The sequence below is a fragment of the Gopherus evgoodei genome, unplaced genomic scaffold (assembly GCF_007399415.2).
Source record: "Gopherus evgoodei ecotype Sinaloan lineage unplaced genomic scaffold, rGopEvg1_v1.p scaffold_35_arrow_ctg1, whole genome shotgun sequence".
In the NCBI taxonomy this organism is placed as follows: Eukaryota; Metazoa; Chordata; order Testudines; family Testudinidae; genus Gopherus; species Gopherus evgoodei.
The window spans coordinates 5413888-5428831 of record NW_022060027.1 but is presented as its reverse complement, the minus strand read 5'-3'; the positions used below and the strand labels follow the sequence as shown (position 1 = coordinate 5428831).

The 14944-nt window shown below is 68.1% G+C and overlaps 2 protein-coding genes across 6 annotated transcripts; one reads left to right on the top strand and one right to left on the bottom strand.

Annotated features, from left to right (window-relative positions):
• Window positions 1-668: 668 nt before the first annotated feature.
• On the bottom strand, window positions 669-6755 carry BCL2L12 (BCL2 like 12). 4 transcript variants are annotated; one of them, XM_030545040.1, is made up of 7 exons: window positions 6506-6755; window positions 4502-4655; window positions 3763-4130; window positions 3465-3623; window positions 3290-3384; window positions 1577-1828; window positions 669-1071 (listed from the first exon to the last, which is right to left on the bottom strand). In XM_030545040.1, exons 1-7 carry the CDS (start codon window positions 6738-6740, stop codon window positions 757-759), a joined length of 1578 nt encoding a protein of 525 aa, XP_030400900.1. In that variant the 5' UTR covers window positions 6741-6755; the 3' UTR covers window positions 669-756. The 4 variants fall into 4 exon arrangements, with proteins under 4 accessions (XP_030400900.1, XP_030400902.1, XP_030400904.1 ...); XM_030545043.1 differs by having other exon boundaries at window positions 912-1043; XM_030545042.1 differs by lacking the exon at window positions 6506-6755 and having other exon boundaries at window positions 4502-4867.
• On the top strand, window positions 6756-13271 carry IRF3 (interferon regulatory factor 3). 2 transcript variants are annotated; one of them, XM_030545045.1, is made up of 10 exons: window positions 6756-6801; window positions 7337-7518; window positions 8039-8222; window positions 8946-9043; window positions 9223-9277; window positions 10514-10570; window positions 10814-10903; window positions 11601-11972; window positions 12070-12188; window positions 12524-13271. In XM_030545045.1, exons 2-10 carry the CDS (start codon window positions 7354-7356, stop codon window positions 12692-12694), a joined length of 1311 nt encoding a protein of 436 aa, XP_030400905.1. In that variant the 5' UTR covers window positions 6756-6801; window positions 7337-7353; the 3' UTR covers window positions 12695-13271. The 2 variants fall into 2 exon arrangements, with proteins under 2 accessions (XP_030400905.1, XP_030400906.1); XM_030545046.1 differs by having other exon boundaries at window positions 6776-6805.
• Window positions 13272-14944: the final 1673 nt, after the last annotated feature.

Below are 14944 nucleotides of genomic sequence, written 5' to 3'. Positions count from 1 at the left end.
AAACCATGTTGACTTTTGCCCAACAATTTATGTTCTTCTATGTGTCCAACAATTTTATACTTAACTATTGTTTCGACTAATTAGCCCAGTACTGACGTTAGATTTACCGGTCTGTAATTGCCAGGATCACCTCTAGAGCCCTTTTTAAATATTGGCGTTACATTAGCTAACTTCCAGTCACTGGGTACAGAAGCTGATACAAGGGACAGGTTACAAACCCACGTTAATAGTTCCACAGTATCACATTTGAGTTCTTTCAGAACCCTTGGCTGAATGCCATCTGGTTCGGTGACTTGTTAACGTTACGTTTATCAATTAATTCCAAAACCTCGTCTAGTGACACTTCAGTCTGTGACAGTTCCTCAGATTTGTCACCTACAAAGGCCGGCTCAGGTTTGGGAATCTCCCTGACGTCCTCAGCCGAGAAGACTGTGCTCCCTGCCCAGGCACCCTGTGCGCCCCTAGCCCAGCCTTGCACACCTCACCCCACACACTGCAACTCTCTCTCTCCATCACGGCAGGCCCGTCTTCCTGCCCCACTCCCTCGCATCTCGGCGCCCCACCCCAGAGGGGACTGGCCTCCCACTAGCAGCAGGGCCCCCTCAGTCTGGGGGCAGGAGAGACATAAACACGCCAGGCACTTTAATATTAAAATATATTGAAAATTCTTGATATAAAAAAAAAATCACTTGCTCCCCACCACCCAAAACAAAAGTGTGGGGGGGGGGTCTCTCTGCTGGGGCCTCCCCAACCTGGTCATGCCCAGAGATTTTGTGGAGCGGATTTCTCCAGCGACCCCCACTCTCCCTGAGAATTGGGGGAGGGCTGGCTCAGTTTCCTGCCCTTCCCCCTGGACAGGTACCCTCTCCCCAAAGCCCCCCTCCCCCTCCCCCCACAGCTGCGCTCTGAATCCTCCCCACAAGGCGGATTCTGGGGAGGAAAGGGGGAGAGGCCAGTCTTGTGACACCCCCTCCGAGCTCCCTCGGGGCCAGGGGCTGCTAGTCCAGGAGCTCGAACATCTCGTCCTGTCCCGCGATGCTCTCCTTCCGGGGTGGGGAGAGAGATTAGCCCCTGTGATGGGGGGGGGGGGGTTTATCAGCTCCCCGAGCCCAAGAAAACCCACCCCAGGCTCACTATGAGCCAGGGGGTCAGCACCAGCCTGCCTCCAAGCCCCAATCAGCACCACATTTCCTGCTCGGAGTCCCCCCCCGCCACCCCCTGGCCCCCCAACATCATGTACGAAAGACCCTGGGGGGGCTCTGTACATCACCCATTCCCCCACAGGCACAGCTCCCCCCCTGATCACCCTGTACCCAGCCCCCTGGCACATTCTGACCCCAGCTTCCTGGTATTCCCAGCCCCCTGGCACATGCTGACCGCAGCCCCCAACCCCCCTTCCCTCCAGGCCCCCCCTTCCCAGCCCCTCAGCACACCCTGATCCCAGCCCCCTGGTACTCCCAGCCCCCCAGTACATGCTGATCCCAGCCCCCCGGCACACACTGACTCCAGCCCCCAACCCCCCTTCCCTCCAGGCGCCCCTCACCCCAGCCCCCCCTCCCTCCAGGTTTCCCCTTACCCAGCCGCCCTGCTGCTGCAGCCAGGGCACGAACATGTCCATGTACTGCAGGCTGTAGCCCATCAGCGTCTGCACCGGGTGGCTGTTGATTCCCGCCACCTTCCGCGTCAGCTCCATGGTCAGGGCCAGGCGGGTGAGCTGGGGGCTGGGGCTGCCCGGGTCGGCCCGCGCGGTGTAGGCCTCGGCCAGCCGGGAGAAGCTGCGGTACGACAGGCGGGACAGGGAACTGCGGAGCAGCGGGTCGGCCTCGATCTGTGGGGGGAGAGCCCAGGGCTGAGGTAGCAGGGGGCTGCGGGTCAGGCGTGAGGGGCTTCAGCAGGGCTTGGGGGAGCCCAGGGCTGCGCTGGCAGGGGCTGCGGGTCGGGAGTGAGGGGCACCGGCAGGGCTGGGCTGGCAGGGGCTGCGAGTCGGGAGTGAGGGGCACCGGCAGGGCTGGGCTGGCAGGGGCTGCGGGTTGGGAGTGAGGGGCACCGGCAGGGCTGGGCTGGCAGGGGCTGCGGGTCGGGAGTGAGGGGCACTGGCAGGGCTGGGCTGGCAGGGGCTGCGGGTCGGGAGTGAGGGGCACTGGCAGGGCTGGGGGGGGGCAGGGCTGGGCTGGCAGGGGCTGCAGGTCGGGAGTGAGGGGCATGGGCAGGGCTGGGCTGGCAGGGGCTGCGGGTCGGGAGTGAGGGGCACCGGCAGGGCTGGGCTGGCAGGGGCTGCGGGTCGGGAGTGAGGGGCACCGCGGGGCTGGGCTGGCAGGGGCTGCAGGTCGGGAGTGAGGGGCACCGGCAGGGCTGGGCTGGCAGGGGCTGCGGGTCGGGAGTGAGGGGCACCGCAGGGCTGGGCTGGCAGGGGCTGCGGGTCGGGAGTGAGGGGCACCGGCAGGGCTGGGCTGGCAGTGGCTGCGGGTTGGGAGTGAGGGGCACCGGCAGGGCTGGGCTGGCAGGGGCTGCGAGTCGGGAGTGAGGGGCACCGGCAGGGCTGGGCTGGCAGGGGCTGCGGGTCGGGAGTGAGGGGCACTGGCAGGGCTGGGCTGGCAGGGGCTGCGGGACGGGAGTGAGGGGCACTGGCAGGGCTGGGGGGGGGCAGGGCTGGCAGGGGCTGCAGGTCGGGAGTGAGGGGCACCGGCAGGGCTGGGCTGGCAGGGGCTGCGGGTCGGGAGTGAGGGGCACCGGCAGGGCTGGGCTGGCAGGGGCTGCGGGTCGGGAGTGAGGGGCACTGGCAGGGCTGGGGGGGGCTGGGCTGGCAGGGGCTGCAGGTCGGGAGTGAGGGGCACCGGCAGGGCTGGGCTGGCAGGGGCTGCGGGTCGGGAGTGAGGGGCACCGGCAGGGCTGGGCTGGCAGGGGCTGCGGGTCGGGAGTGAGGGGCACCGGCAGGGCTGGGCTGGCAGGGGCTGCGGGTCGGGAGTGAGGGGCACCGGCAGGGCTGGGCTGGCAGGGGCTGCGGGTCGGGAGTGAGGGGCACCGGCAGGGCTGGGCTGGCAGGGGCTGCGGGTCGGGAGTGAGGGGCACTGGCAGGGCTGGGGGGGGGCAGGGCTGGGCTGGCAGGGGCTGCGGGTCGGGAGTGAGGGGCACCGGCAGGGCTGGGCTGGCAGGGGCTGCGGGTCGGGAGTGAGGGGCACCGGCAGGGCTGGGCTGGCAGGGGCTGCGGGTCGGGAGTGAGGGGCACCGGCAGGGCAGGGCTGGGCTGGCAGGGGCTGCGGGTCGGGAGTGAGGGGCACTGGGTCAGTACCTCTTCGTTGATGACCCCGGCTTGCTCCTCCAGCAGAGCCACCAGTCTCCGTATCACCTGCTCCTTGTGTGTCTCGCTGGCCGGCTCCGGCGGGGCTGGGGGAGAGACACAGGCCTGTGACCCAGAGCTGCCTCCAGGGGGGCGGGGGGGTGGAGGACCAAGGTCCCCTGCTCACCTGGGGGCCCGGGGCCCAGCTCGGGGCTGAGGGGCCCGGCCATGACCCCAGGGGACAGGACCCCACTGGGAGTGCCTGGGCCGCTCCGCTGACGCTTCACCAGCCGGTCCAGTTTGCGGGCCACTCGGGCGTAGAACTCGGGGTCCTCGGCCACCCGGCCTGGGGAGAGAGCTGGGGTCAGAGCAGGGGAGGGGGGAGCCCAGACGCCTGGGTTCCATCCCCAGCAATGGGAGGGGTGTGGGGGCTAGTGGTTAGAGCGGGGGGGGCTGGGAGCCCGAACTCCTGGGTTCTCTCTTACCCAGAGGCGGAGGGTCCGGCTGTGCGGTCAGGGTGTCTGAGCAGTAGCAGGGGGTGACTGGAAGGGAGTTGGGGGGTGCGGAGAGAGGAGGCGGGGGCTCTGTCTCTTCCCGGGGGGGGCCCTTCCTCCGCAGCACGCCCCTGAAGGAAAACCCCCGGCCGTGCTTGGGGCGCCCCTCCCCCCCTTCCTTCGGCCCTTTGCGGGGCTCTGCCCCGGGGGGGTCCCGGCGGGGGCTGATCCGTCGCAGCAGCAGCCGCTTCATGCTGGTCTTAAAGCCGTGCTTGCGCTCTTCCACCCGGCTGATCTCTTCGTGCAGGGGGGTCCAGGCCCCCCCTGGGGCGGGCGCCCCCCTCAGCTCCACAGGACGCCTGCAGAGAGTCGGGGGCAGGGAGCTCTTCCCCAGAATGAGTCTGCTGCCCCCCACAGCACATCCCCTCTCCCCTGGTATAGCCCCTCTCCCCCATCCCCCCATGTCCCCCCACCCTGTATGTCCCCCATCCCCCCTCCTGTGCACGTCTCCCCTCCCCCTGCCCCCCATGCCCACATATCCCCCCACCCTGTATGTGCCCCCTCCCCAGCCCTCCACCCTTTCCCGCATATCCCTCCCCTGCACCCAGACACCTCCCATCCCCACCTCCTCCCCACCTGCCGATCCCCCCCAACTCCATCAGCTCTGCCCCCCCCGCAATGCCCTCCCTTCCTGCATGCTCCCGGGGGGGGGGTGAGCCCCGCCCCTTACCTGTGTGCGTAGCAGTGGGGGTCATGGTAGCTGCCCCCCACGTGCCCCAGGGGGGGCCTCTGGCCCAGCGCCCCCCGCAGGAAGGCCTCCAGCACGAGCCGGGTCTCCTCCTGCAGCCGGCCGCGCTGCTCGGGGGGGGCCGCCATGGCCCTGCCTGGGGGGGCAAGGGGGGGTCAGACACGGGGCGAGGGGGAAATCTCTGTCCAGCCCCCCCGGACACAACCCGGGCGACTCCCTGCCCAGCGGGGGGGGGGTGACGCGCCGGGCTCCAGCCGCGATTCGCAGAGCCAAGTTCAAGGCCACCCCGGATCGCACCTGTACGGGGGGGGGCAGAATCTAGGCGGGGGGGGGCGGGGCGGGAAAATGTGTCACTCAACCCTCCCCCCACTTACCTCGCCCCTTTCCACCCCCCCCAGCAACTACCCCCGCCCCGCCCCGCCCAACTTTCCCAGGCGGGGGGGGGAGGGGCGCCCGAAACTTTCTGAGCAGCAGGAAACCGAGGAGGCACCGCCCCGTGAGAGGGCGGAGCTTAGAGGAGGGGGCGGGGCCCATAATCCACGCCTCTGGCGCGTCCATTGGGCGCGATATGCAAATGAGAAGAAGGGGTGGGGCCTTGTTTATTTGCATATCTAGAAACCAATCCGCCCCGCCCCTTTCCACGCCCGGGGCTCCTTGGACCTTCTGGGAGGAGAACCCAGGAGTCCTGGCTCCCAGCCCCCTGCTCTAACCACCAGCCCCCACTCCCCTTCCAGAGCCGGGGAGAGAACCCAGGAGTCCTGGCTCCCAGCCCCCCTCTCTAACCACTGGATCCCACTCCCCTCCCAGAGCCAGGGATAGAACCCAGGAGTCCTGGCTCCCAGCCCTCACTCCCCTAACCCACCAGCCCCCATTCCCCTCCCAGGGTCAGGGAGAGAACCCAGGAGTCCTGGCTCCCAGCCCCACTGCTCTAACCCACCAGCCCCCACTTCCCCCCCAGGGCCAGGGAAAGAACCCAGGAGTCCTGGCTCCCAGCCCCCACTCCCCTAACCCACTAGCCCCCACTCCCGTCCCGAGCTGGGGAGAGAACCCAGGAGTCTGGGCTCTGGGAGGGAAGAGGCGCTAGTGGTTAGAGCAGGGGGAGGAGCTGGTGTCCCAGGGTAACCCCGGCCCCTCGGTCCCCCAGGCTGGCGCTGCTCACCCAAGATGGGGTTGCTGGGGTACAGCGACATAGGGCACCAGAGTGGGCAGTGGGGGGCTGGGCAATAGGGGGCCAGGCTGAGCAGTGTGGGGCCGGGCAGTGCGGGGCTGGTCGGCAGCAGAGAGATGCGCGTGTCCGTGTCCGTCCTGCCCCGGGCCCGGGAGGCGACTGGCGGGGGAGGGGGTGTTCCAAGGGGTGTCGAGGAGCAGCTGACACCGGGCGAGACAGAGGCTGCTTCATGCATGACTGTGCGTGTTACACGCGTGCCCAGCCGTGCGTGTTACACGTGAGCCCAGCCGTGCGTGTTACACGCGTGCCCAGCCGTGGGAGCAGCCGCTCTGCGCCCCAAGCCCATGCCCCTGTCACACGCCCCCGACCCCGTCTGCAGCCTGTGCCCTCCCCCATGGCCGGGGGGGATAATAGTGCATGCAGCCCCCGTGTGACACCCGCTCCTGGGCACCCAGGCAGTGCACCATGGCGCACGGCTGCTGTGGGCACAGAACAAGACCAGGCCTCACAGCCTGGCTAGTTCACATCACCCAGAGCCAGGCGCATCTTGGAGCCAGGCGAGGGGACCCTGTATGCCCAGCCCCCCGCACCCCACCCGAGGGGTCCCCGTATACCCAGCCCCCCGTGCCCCACCCGAGGGGTCCCCGTATACCCAGCCCTGTGCCCCACCCCGAGGGAGACCCTGTATACCCAGCCCTCGACCCCAGAGGAGTCCCCATATACCCAGCCCCCGATGCCCCCCCCGGGGGTCTTCATATACCCAGCTCCCGTACCCCACCCCAGGGGGGACCCCGTATACCCAGCACCCACAGCCCCACCCCAGAGGTGGCTGCATCTCCTGGATGGCTTCTGTCGAGGGGGGGCGTGGAGGCCTGGGGTGATGCTGCCCCTCCCGGCCCCAGATCTCATGAGCTGAACTCCCAGCCGCCCCACAATCAGCTGGGGGGAAAGGGGGGGGCTGCGCCCGCCTCCGGCCTCGGGGGAAGGAACCGGCACAGACACAACCTGGAAAAAAGTTTGTGCATCACGTGACGTGCTGGGGCGGGGAGTCATGTGACCGGGGGGGGGGCGGATTCCATTTCTCTGAGCCGCTTCCTTGTGCGGAGGGTGCCAGGCAGGTACCGGGGGGGCCCCACTCCCAGCCCCCAACGGGGACGGGCCCCGCCCCCAGTCCTTGCCCCCCAACCCAGCCCCCCAGAGGGGTCAGGCCCCGCCCCCAGTCCTTGCCCCCCAACTCAGCCCCCCTAGAGGGAACGGCCCCCCCATTCCCTGCCCCCCAACCCAGCCCCCCTAGAGGGGACAGACCCCACCCCCATTCCCTGCCCCCCCGAGGGGACAGGCCCCACCCCCATTCCCTGCCCCCCAACTCAGCCCTTGCCCTGGGTGTGAGCCACCCCCTCCAGGGACAGGCCCTGCCCCCATTTCCTGCCCCCCAACTCAGCCTTTGCCCTGGGTGAGAATCAGCCCCCCCATTCCCTGCTCCCCAACTGAGCCCCCCCAGAGGGGACAGGCCCCAGGCCCCATTCTCTGCCCCCCCTGAGGGGACAGGCCCCACCCCCATTCCCTGCCCCCCAACTCAGCCCCTGCCCTGAGTGGAAGCCCCCGCAGGGGACAGGCCCTACCCCCATGTGCCCCCCTCTCTCCCCTAGGCGGCGCCGGCCCGGCGATGGGGACCCCGAAGCCGCTGATCGTGCCGTGGCTGCGGAGGAAGCTGGACGAGGGATGCTACCCGGGCGTGAGGTGGCTGGACCAGGGGCGCACCCAGTTCCGGGTGCCCTGGAAACACGGGCTGCGGCAGGACGCCTCCACCGAGGACTTCCAGCTATTCCGGGTAACCCCCCCTCCCAAGCTGGAGATCCCCCCTTCCCAGCCCCTCTGCACCCACAGATCCGGGGGGGAGGGTGGCAGGATGGTTCCTCGCCCCCCTCATCCATGGTGACCCATATACCCAAATCTCCCGTCTTTGCCAATGATGGTGCCGGGGGGGACCCCCAATGGGCAGCTCTGAACTGCTCCTGACTCCCCCAAGTGGCCGGGTTTAGACCCCTGAGACCGGATTCCCCACGTCCAGTAGCAGAGAGTTCCCCAGGCTGGTGCCCTGTGGTCCCCCCTGTCCCCCCTCCCCACGCCAGGACCCTTCCCCCTCCCTGAATGGCTCCCCGGTCAGGCATTGGGCTGGGGGGGGCGGGGCTGTGAGCTTGGAGACCAGTCACTTCGAAGCCCTCATGCCCTCCTGGGGGGGGTGTGGAAAAGTGAGCTCTAGGGGATGCCCATCATCCCCCACCCCAAAGCCTCCTCTAGGTCTGTCCAGCTGCCAGGTACCTACATCTCTTCCCCCCTCAACCCCCCAGGACTGGGCCATTGACAGCGGCAGCTACCGGCCAGACCACGATGCCCCCGCACCCTCCGTCTGGAAACGCAACTTCCGCTCCGCCCTGAACCGGAAGCCGGGGATCCAGGTGCTCCGGGATCACAGCTCAGACTCCGCCGACCCCCACAAGATCTATGAGATCCTGCCCAAGGGAGGCCGGGGAGGTGAGGGGCTAGCGGGGGAGCCCAGGGCTGGGGGAGCAGGGGCTGCGGGTCAGGAGTGAGGGGCACCGCCAGGGCTGGGGGGAGCCTGGGGCTGGGGGAGCAGGGGCTGTGGGTCAGGAGTGAGGGGCACTGCCAGGGCTGTGGGGAGCCTGGGGCTGGGGGTCGGGAGTGAGGGGCACCGCCAGGGCTGGGGGGAGCACAGGGCTGGACTGGCAGGGGCTGCGGGTCGGGAATGAGGGGCACCGGCAGGGCTGGGAGGGGAGCAGGGGCTGCAGGTCAGGAGTGAGGGCCACCAGCAGGGCTGGGAGGGGAGCAGGGGCTGCGGGTCGGGAATGAAGGGCACCGCCAGGGCTGGGGGGAGCTGGGGGAGCAGGGGCTGCGGGTCGGGAGTGAGGGGCACCGCCAGGGCTGTGGGGAGCCTGGGGCTGGGGGTCGGGAGTGAGGGGCACCACCAGGGCTGTGGGGAGCCTGGGGCTGGGGGTCGGGAGTGAGGGGCACCACCAGGGCTGGGGGGAGCACAGGGCTGGACTGGCAGGGGCTGTGGGTCGGGAATGAGGGGCACCGCCAGGGCTGGGGGGAGCCTGGGGCTGGGGGAGCAGGGGCTGTGGGTCAGGAGTGAGGGGCACTGGCAGGGTCAGGGCTCGTCTGGCAGGGGCTGCAGGTCTGGAGTGAGTGGCACGGGTGGGGCTGTGCCCAAATCGTGGCTCTGTCCTCCCCCCCCAGGTGCGGACGAGGCCCCCAGTGCTGCTGTGGGGGGCACCGAGGCTGACGCGAGCAGCCAGCTCCTGGACAAGTCGGGGGGCGGCTTCTCCTCCAGCCAGGTCAGTGCTCCCCCAGGGCCGGGGGTGGGAGGAGCCAGGGCACAGAGCAGCCTGGGTCAGGGCATGGGGTTGAGGAAGGGGCAGCTCTGGCTGGCTCGGGGGGGGTATGGAGGGGAATGGTGGGTACTGGGGGGCCCTTCCCCTTAGTGACACCCCAAATTCTGCACCGCCCCCCCCAGGATGAGGAGCTGGACGACATTCTGAATGCACTGGCCCTCTCCAGCCCCGACGAGGGTGAGTGCCCCCGGGGGAGGTGGCAGGGCTGGAGGCCGGGGTGATGGGCACCCTTGGAGCCAGTCCCAGCTCTGAGTGAACAGCCCCTGCCCCAGGTCTGGCCGCACCAGGCTTTGCACAGAACCCAGGAGTCCTGGCTGGTCCCCACTCCCCTCCCAGAGCCAGGGAGAGAACCCAGGAGTCCTGGCTGGTCCCCACTCCCCTCCCAGAGCCAGGGAGAGAACCCAGGAGTCCTGGCTGGTCCCCACTCCCCTCCCAGAGCCAGGGAGAGAACCCAGGAGTCCTGGCTGGTCCCCACTCCCCTCCCAGAGCCAGGGAGAGAACCCAGGAGTCCTGGCTGGTCCCCACTCCCCTCCCAGAGCCAGGGAGAGAACCCAGGAGTCCTGGCTTGTCCCCACTCCCTTCCCAGAGCCAGGGAGAGAACCCAGGAGTCCTGGCTGGTCCCCACTCCCCTCCCAGAGCCAGGGAGAGAACCCAGGAGTCCTGGCTTGTCCCCACTCCCTTCCCAGAGCAGGGAGAGAACCCAGGAGTCCTGGCTGGTCCCCACTCCCCTCCCAGAGCCAGGGAGAGAACCCAGGAGTCCTGGCTGGTCCCCACTCCCCTCCCAGAGCCAGGGAGAGAACCCAGGAGTCCTGGCTGGTCCCCACTCCCCTCCCAGAGCCAGGGAGAGAACCCAGGAGTCCTGGCTGGTCCCCACTCCCCTCCCAGAGCCAGGGAGAGAACCCAGGAGTCCTGGCTCCCAGGCCCCCCCCAGCATTGGCCTTGTCACTTGGGAGAAGCTGCACCAGCCCCCAGGTTGGTCGCCTGGCCCTGGGACGCTCCCTTCACTCCGACGTGGGCGGCGTGTTCTCCAGCCCCCCCAGTGCTCAGGGCCCTCCTGCCCCCTCCCCGGGGAGAAGGTGGAGCCCCGAAGCGGTGCCGGCAGGCCAGGGTCAGGCCCAGCCGCAAAGCCCCCACTCGGTGCCTGGCACTGCAGGGACCCCCCAACACCGCAGGGACCCCCCGTGATTGCCCAGAACACCCGGGGCACCCAGCTGAGGAGACGGCCTGGACCCATCGGCGCCGGAGGGTTCGTCCCTGGCCCTGGGGTCGCCAGGCTTCTCCCACCGGGTCCTGCATCGTGTCGGCCGGCTAGGAACCGCCCCCCCCGGAGCCCTGCCTGAGATGGGGAGAGAACCCAGGAGTCCAGGCTCCCAGCCCACCCCCACCCCCCAACTATTTGACTTTCTGTTCCAGATGCTCCTGGCCCAGCACGAGCACCAGGTGCCTCATATGCCAGTGACGCAGCAACAGGTGGGTAAATCCCCATCTGTGCCCCCCACCCCACCAGCCCTCCCAGTGCCCCTCACTCCCGACCCGCAGCCCCCTGATAGCCTGGCCCTGTCCCCCCCCAGCCCTGCCGGTGCCCCTCACTCCCGACCCGCAGCCCCCTGATAGCCTGGCCCTGTCGCCCCACAGCCCTGCTGGTGCCCCCCACTCTCGACCCGCAGCCCTGCCCTGGGTGCCGTCCCTCACCGGTGCCCTTTCTCCCCCTAGGGGGTGCCCTTTCGCTGGGGTTCGGGGATTTCCCTCCCCTGGAGCCGGCCCCCAGCTCCCTGGAGCAGCTGCTGGGGTCCAACGTGCTGAGTGAGTGACCTGGCGCCCTCCACTGGCCACTGCTGGGGCTGTAGGGGTGGGGGATGGTCAGGACCCCTCCTCCGCCCTGTGCTGCACCCACATCTCTGGGGCAAGGGGGGCAGCAGGAGCAGTGAGGGTAGGTCTGGCACACGGGGGGGAGGGGGCTATGGCTGCTACTAGTGTATCATGGGGGTACGAGTAGCTGTGGGGATTTATGGGGCTACTGGGGGGCTCTGGCTGTTATGTGGGGATCAGGGGGCATTGGGGAGTTGCTGGGGGGCTCTGGCTGTTATGTGGGGATCAGGGGGCATTGGGGAGTTGCTGGGGGGCTCTGACTGTTACAGGGGGATCATGGGGGGCTGCTGGGGGCTCTAGCTGTTAATGGGGGATCAGGGGCATTGGGGGGTTGCTGGGGGCTCTGGCTGTTATGGGGGGATCAGGGGGCATTGGGGAGTTGCTGGAGGGCTCTGGCTGTTACAGGGGGATCATGGGGGGGCTGCTGGGGGCTCTAGCTGTTAATGGGGGATCAGGGGCATTGGGGGGTTGCTGGGGGCTCTGGCTGTTATGGGGGGATCAGGGGGCATTGGGGAGTTGCTGGAGGGCTCTGGCTGTTAAGGGGGCTCAGGGGGCATTGGGGGGTCTGCTGGGGACTCTGGCTGTTACTGGGGGGCTGTTGTCTCCCGCTTCACTCTCTCTCTCCCTGCAGTGACGTTTTTTGAGGTGCGGGTTTATTACCGGGGGCACCTCGTGCTGCAGACGCTGGTCTCCAACCCGCAGGGCTTCCGGCTGGTGCCCCCCAGCCCTGGGCCCAGCCCCTACCCCGAGCTGGCGGACGTGGTGCTGCCCGAGCCTGGGATGCTGCCGGACTGGGTGCAGGCCTCGTACACGGCCCGGCTGCTGCAGGGGCTGGGGGCCGGGGTGCGGCTGCAGGTGGAGGGACCTGCCCTCTGCGCCACCCGCCTGGGGCGCCTCCACGCCTACTGGGGGCGCACGGAGACCCCCGAGCCGGGGGCCGAAGGCGGGGAGCTGTCCAAGGAGGGGTGCACCCCCCTCTACGACCTGCCGCGCTTCGTCAGAGGTACAGGGAAGAGGGAGCCCCCCAAGGGGTGCGGCGGGGGGGCCCTGTGGGGACCCTTGCCCCCCCACCTGGCTGATGATCCCCCTTTTGCCCCCAGAGCTCATCTGCTTCATGGAGGGGCAGGGCAGCTCCCCCACCTACGAGCTGTGGCTCTGCCTGGGGGAGGCCTGGCCGGACACGGGGCGCTCTTGGAAAAAGAAACTCATCATGGTGCAGGTAGGAATCTGGCCCCCTCCCTCCCTCTCCCAGGCCTGCTGGGGGGGCAGGGGGATTCCCTCCTGTCCTCCCCCCCCCATAAAGAGTGGCTGAGGGCGTTTGGCCCTGGGGGAGAGGGGGGCTTGTCCATGGGGAAGTGGACAAAACGGGCGGAAATCCTGCCCCAGAGCGACCAGAAGCCACAGCTCTGCCGCTCCCCATGGGGCTGGGGGGGGGGGCTGGCACCGGCTGGGTTTAGGTGGTACTGAGCTGGCTCCAGCCGCTTAGCCCTAGGAATCAGTTCAGGAGGGGGGCTGGGAATCCCGCAAACACCAACTCTCTCCCCCGCCCCCCAGGTGGTGCCCACAGCCCTGCAGACCCTGCACCAGCTGAGCCAGGCTGGGGGGGCGTCCTCGCTGCGGGCGGAGGAGCTGGACCTGCGCATCTCGGACTCGCTGGGGGAGGCCGGGCTGCTGGGGGCCCTGCGGGACTGGGAGGAGCGGATGGAGAGCCAGCCCTACGGCTAGCCGGACGCTCGCGCTCCCCCTCCCAACCGAACCCAGGCGTCCGGGACAGAGCCCTGGGCTTCACCCACCTTGTCTGTACCATCAGGCCACTCTGGGGTGGGGCCGCCTGGTTCTCGGAGCCCCATGGGGCTAGAAAGGCCAAGGATCAGCTGCTCCAAGCCCTCGTCCATCCCAGACAGGTGTCTCCCCGGCCTCCTGGGCACCTCCCTCGCCCCGGCCGTCGTCGGACTTTTCTTACCCCCTTAGGACGCTTTTCCTCTCGCTCGGCCGTGCCCGAGGGTGAAGGCGTCGCCTCTTGTCCTGCCCTCTGGGGCAGCGAGAACAACGGGCCCCCAGCTGGCGTTTTTGTGGCAGCCTTTCAAGCCACCTCTTCTCCGAACGTCACACATGCAGGGCTCCCGCTGCCTTCTGCACTGGGGGACCGGACTTGGACACGGGACTCCAGCCGAGGCCTCACCGGAGCCGTGCGGAACGATCGCACCCCCGGGGGGGGGATTCTGCACCAAGCTATTAACAAGTCTGGTTTCAAATTCTGCCTGTTTTTGTCTGTCAAAATAACACCCTCTAATCATGCCACTTTCACGGATTTTGGTCATTTATTTCAAAATACCGGTCGGCACGTCCGTCGGTAACAATACAGACCCCCCCCCCCAAGAGAAAAGGGACTCGGGAACTGGTGTTCTGACAAATCAATTCCTTACTCAGCAAATCAATACAGAAACGCGAGTAGATTCGTTCCAACGCCACAGCAGAGCCGTATTTCCCGCTGCGCCGAGGCTCGGGGAGTTGGGGTAATGGAGGAGCGGAGGGAGAGGGAAGGAGCCTTCGAGTGAACCTGGAGGGTTGTGGGTGGGAAAAATATGGAACAGGGTTTGGGGTGGGGGGGCGGATGGACTGTTAGGGAGTTGGGGAGGCTCCCCTGTGCAGACCATGGCTGACCCCTAGGCTCTCCCATCCAGACAAGCACATCTGCCCCCAATCCTATGTGTCCCTGCACCCCCCATCCCTGTGGCCCTGCAGCACCCTCCCATTCAGCCCAGTGCTGTCACCCCACTAGCTCCTGAGCCCCCCACACTAGTCATTCTGAACCCCCCCCCCCGTGACCCCCGCAGCAGTCCCACCTGCCCCGCACTGGCTGTCCAGAAGGTATTTTCTGTGCCCGGCGTGAACGCGGTGCAGGATCCCCCAGGAGCCGCTCACCTCCCGGGACTTGCCTGCTGTGCCACTGGGAACACAAACCTAAACCTGCCTTTGCAGCGTCGCGTTGCTGACTCACGCTGCAGCCAGGATCTGCCCCAACTCCCGGCTCTCTCCCTGCAGGGCCGCTGCCAAGCCACGCACCCCCCATCCTGTACTGGTGCAGCAGGGTGCTCTTCCCTCCGTGCAGCACCTGACACTTGTCTCCGCTGCATTTCGTGGTGCCGCCTAGAGCCCAGTTCTCCCATTTACCAAGATCCCTCAGCCTTGGCTCTGTCCTCCGAGGGGCTGGCAACCTCCCAGCTTCGTGTCAGCAGCAGATTGGAGCCGCCGGCTCTGGATCCCCACAGCCAGCTCGTTAACACCGGCCCCAGCACAGGTCCCCGCCGAACCCCACCTGGGGCCTGTCCATCGTTCCCTTTGCGCTTGGCTAAGCAATTCCGCAGCCCGCAGCTCTCCAGCTGCCTTAGCAGACTGACGTCCAGGGACGCGACGTCCACCGTATCCCCCGCCACCAAACCGCTTCCTGTGCCGGGGAGGAAATCCAGCTCCTTGGGCAGCGTCGGGTCCTGGTGAATCCCAGCCCCTGCTCCTCCAGAGGTCGCAGACAAGGTTTGCCCAGGGACCGAAGTCTGGCTGACTGGGCTGGGGTTCCCCGGCGCCGCCTTCTGCCCCCTTTAAAGACGGACACCGCGCCGGCCCTGCTCCGGGCTGCTGGGACTCCCCCAGGAGCCGCGTTTGCCACTCTCGGCTCTGAGGTTCGTCCAGCCTCTGGCCTCGCTGACTTGAATTCGTTCCAATTGGCCAGATCGCGGCCGACTCGCCCTGAGCTGCGCCTGGGGTAACGGCACTAGGAAGCCGGGAGCGAAGCCAGCAGGGAGCAGCGCCGCCGTCCCATCCTCTCCCGTTCCCAGCTCCCCCCACGCCCCCGGCTCTCCTGAGTGCGCCCCCACGCTCCCACCATGGCCATGGGGCCTTCCTTGGCCACATGCCCCCCTCCATTTATCCGGGGACCGCTCTGGGGTGGGGCACGGTTCTAGGGGGAACCCGACA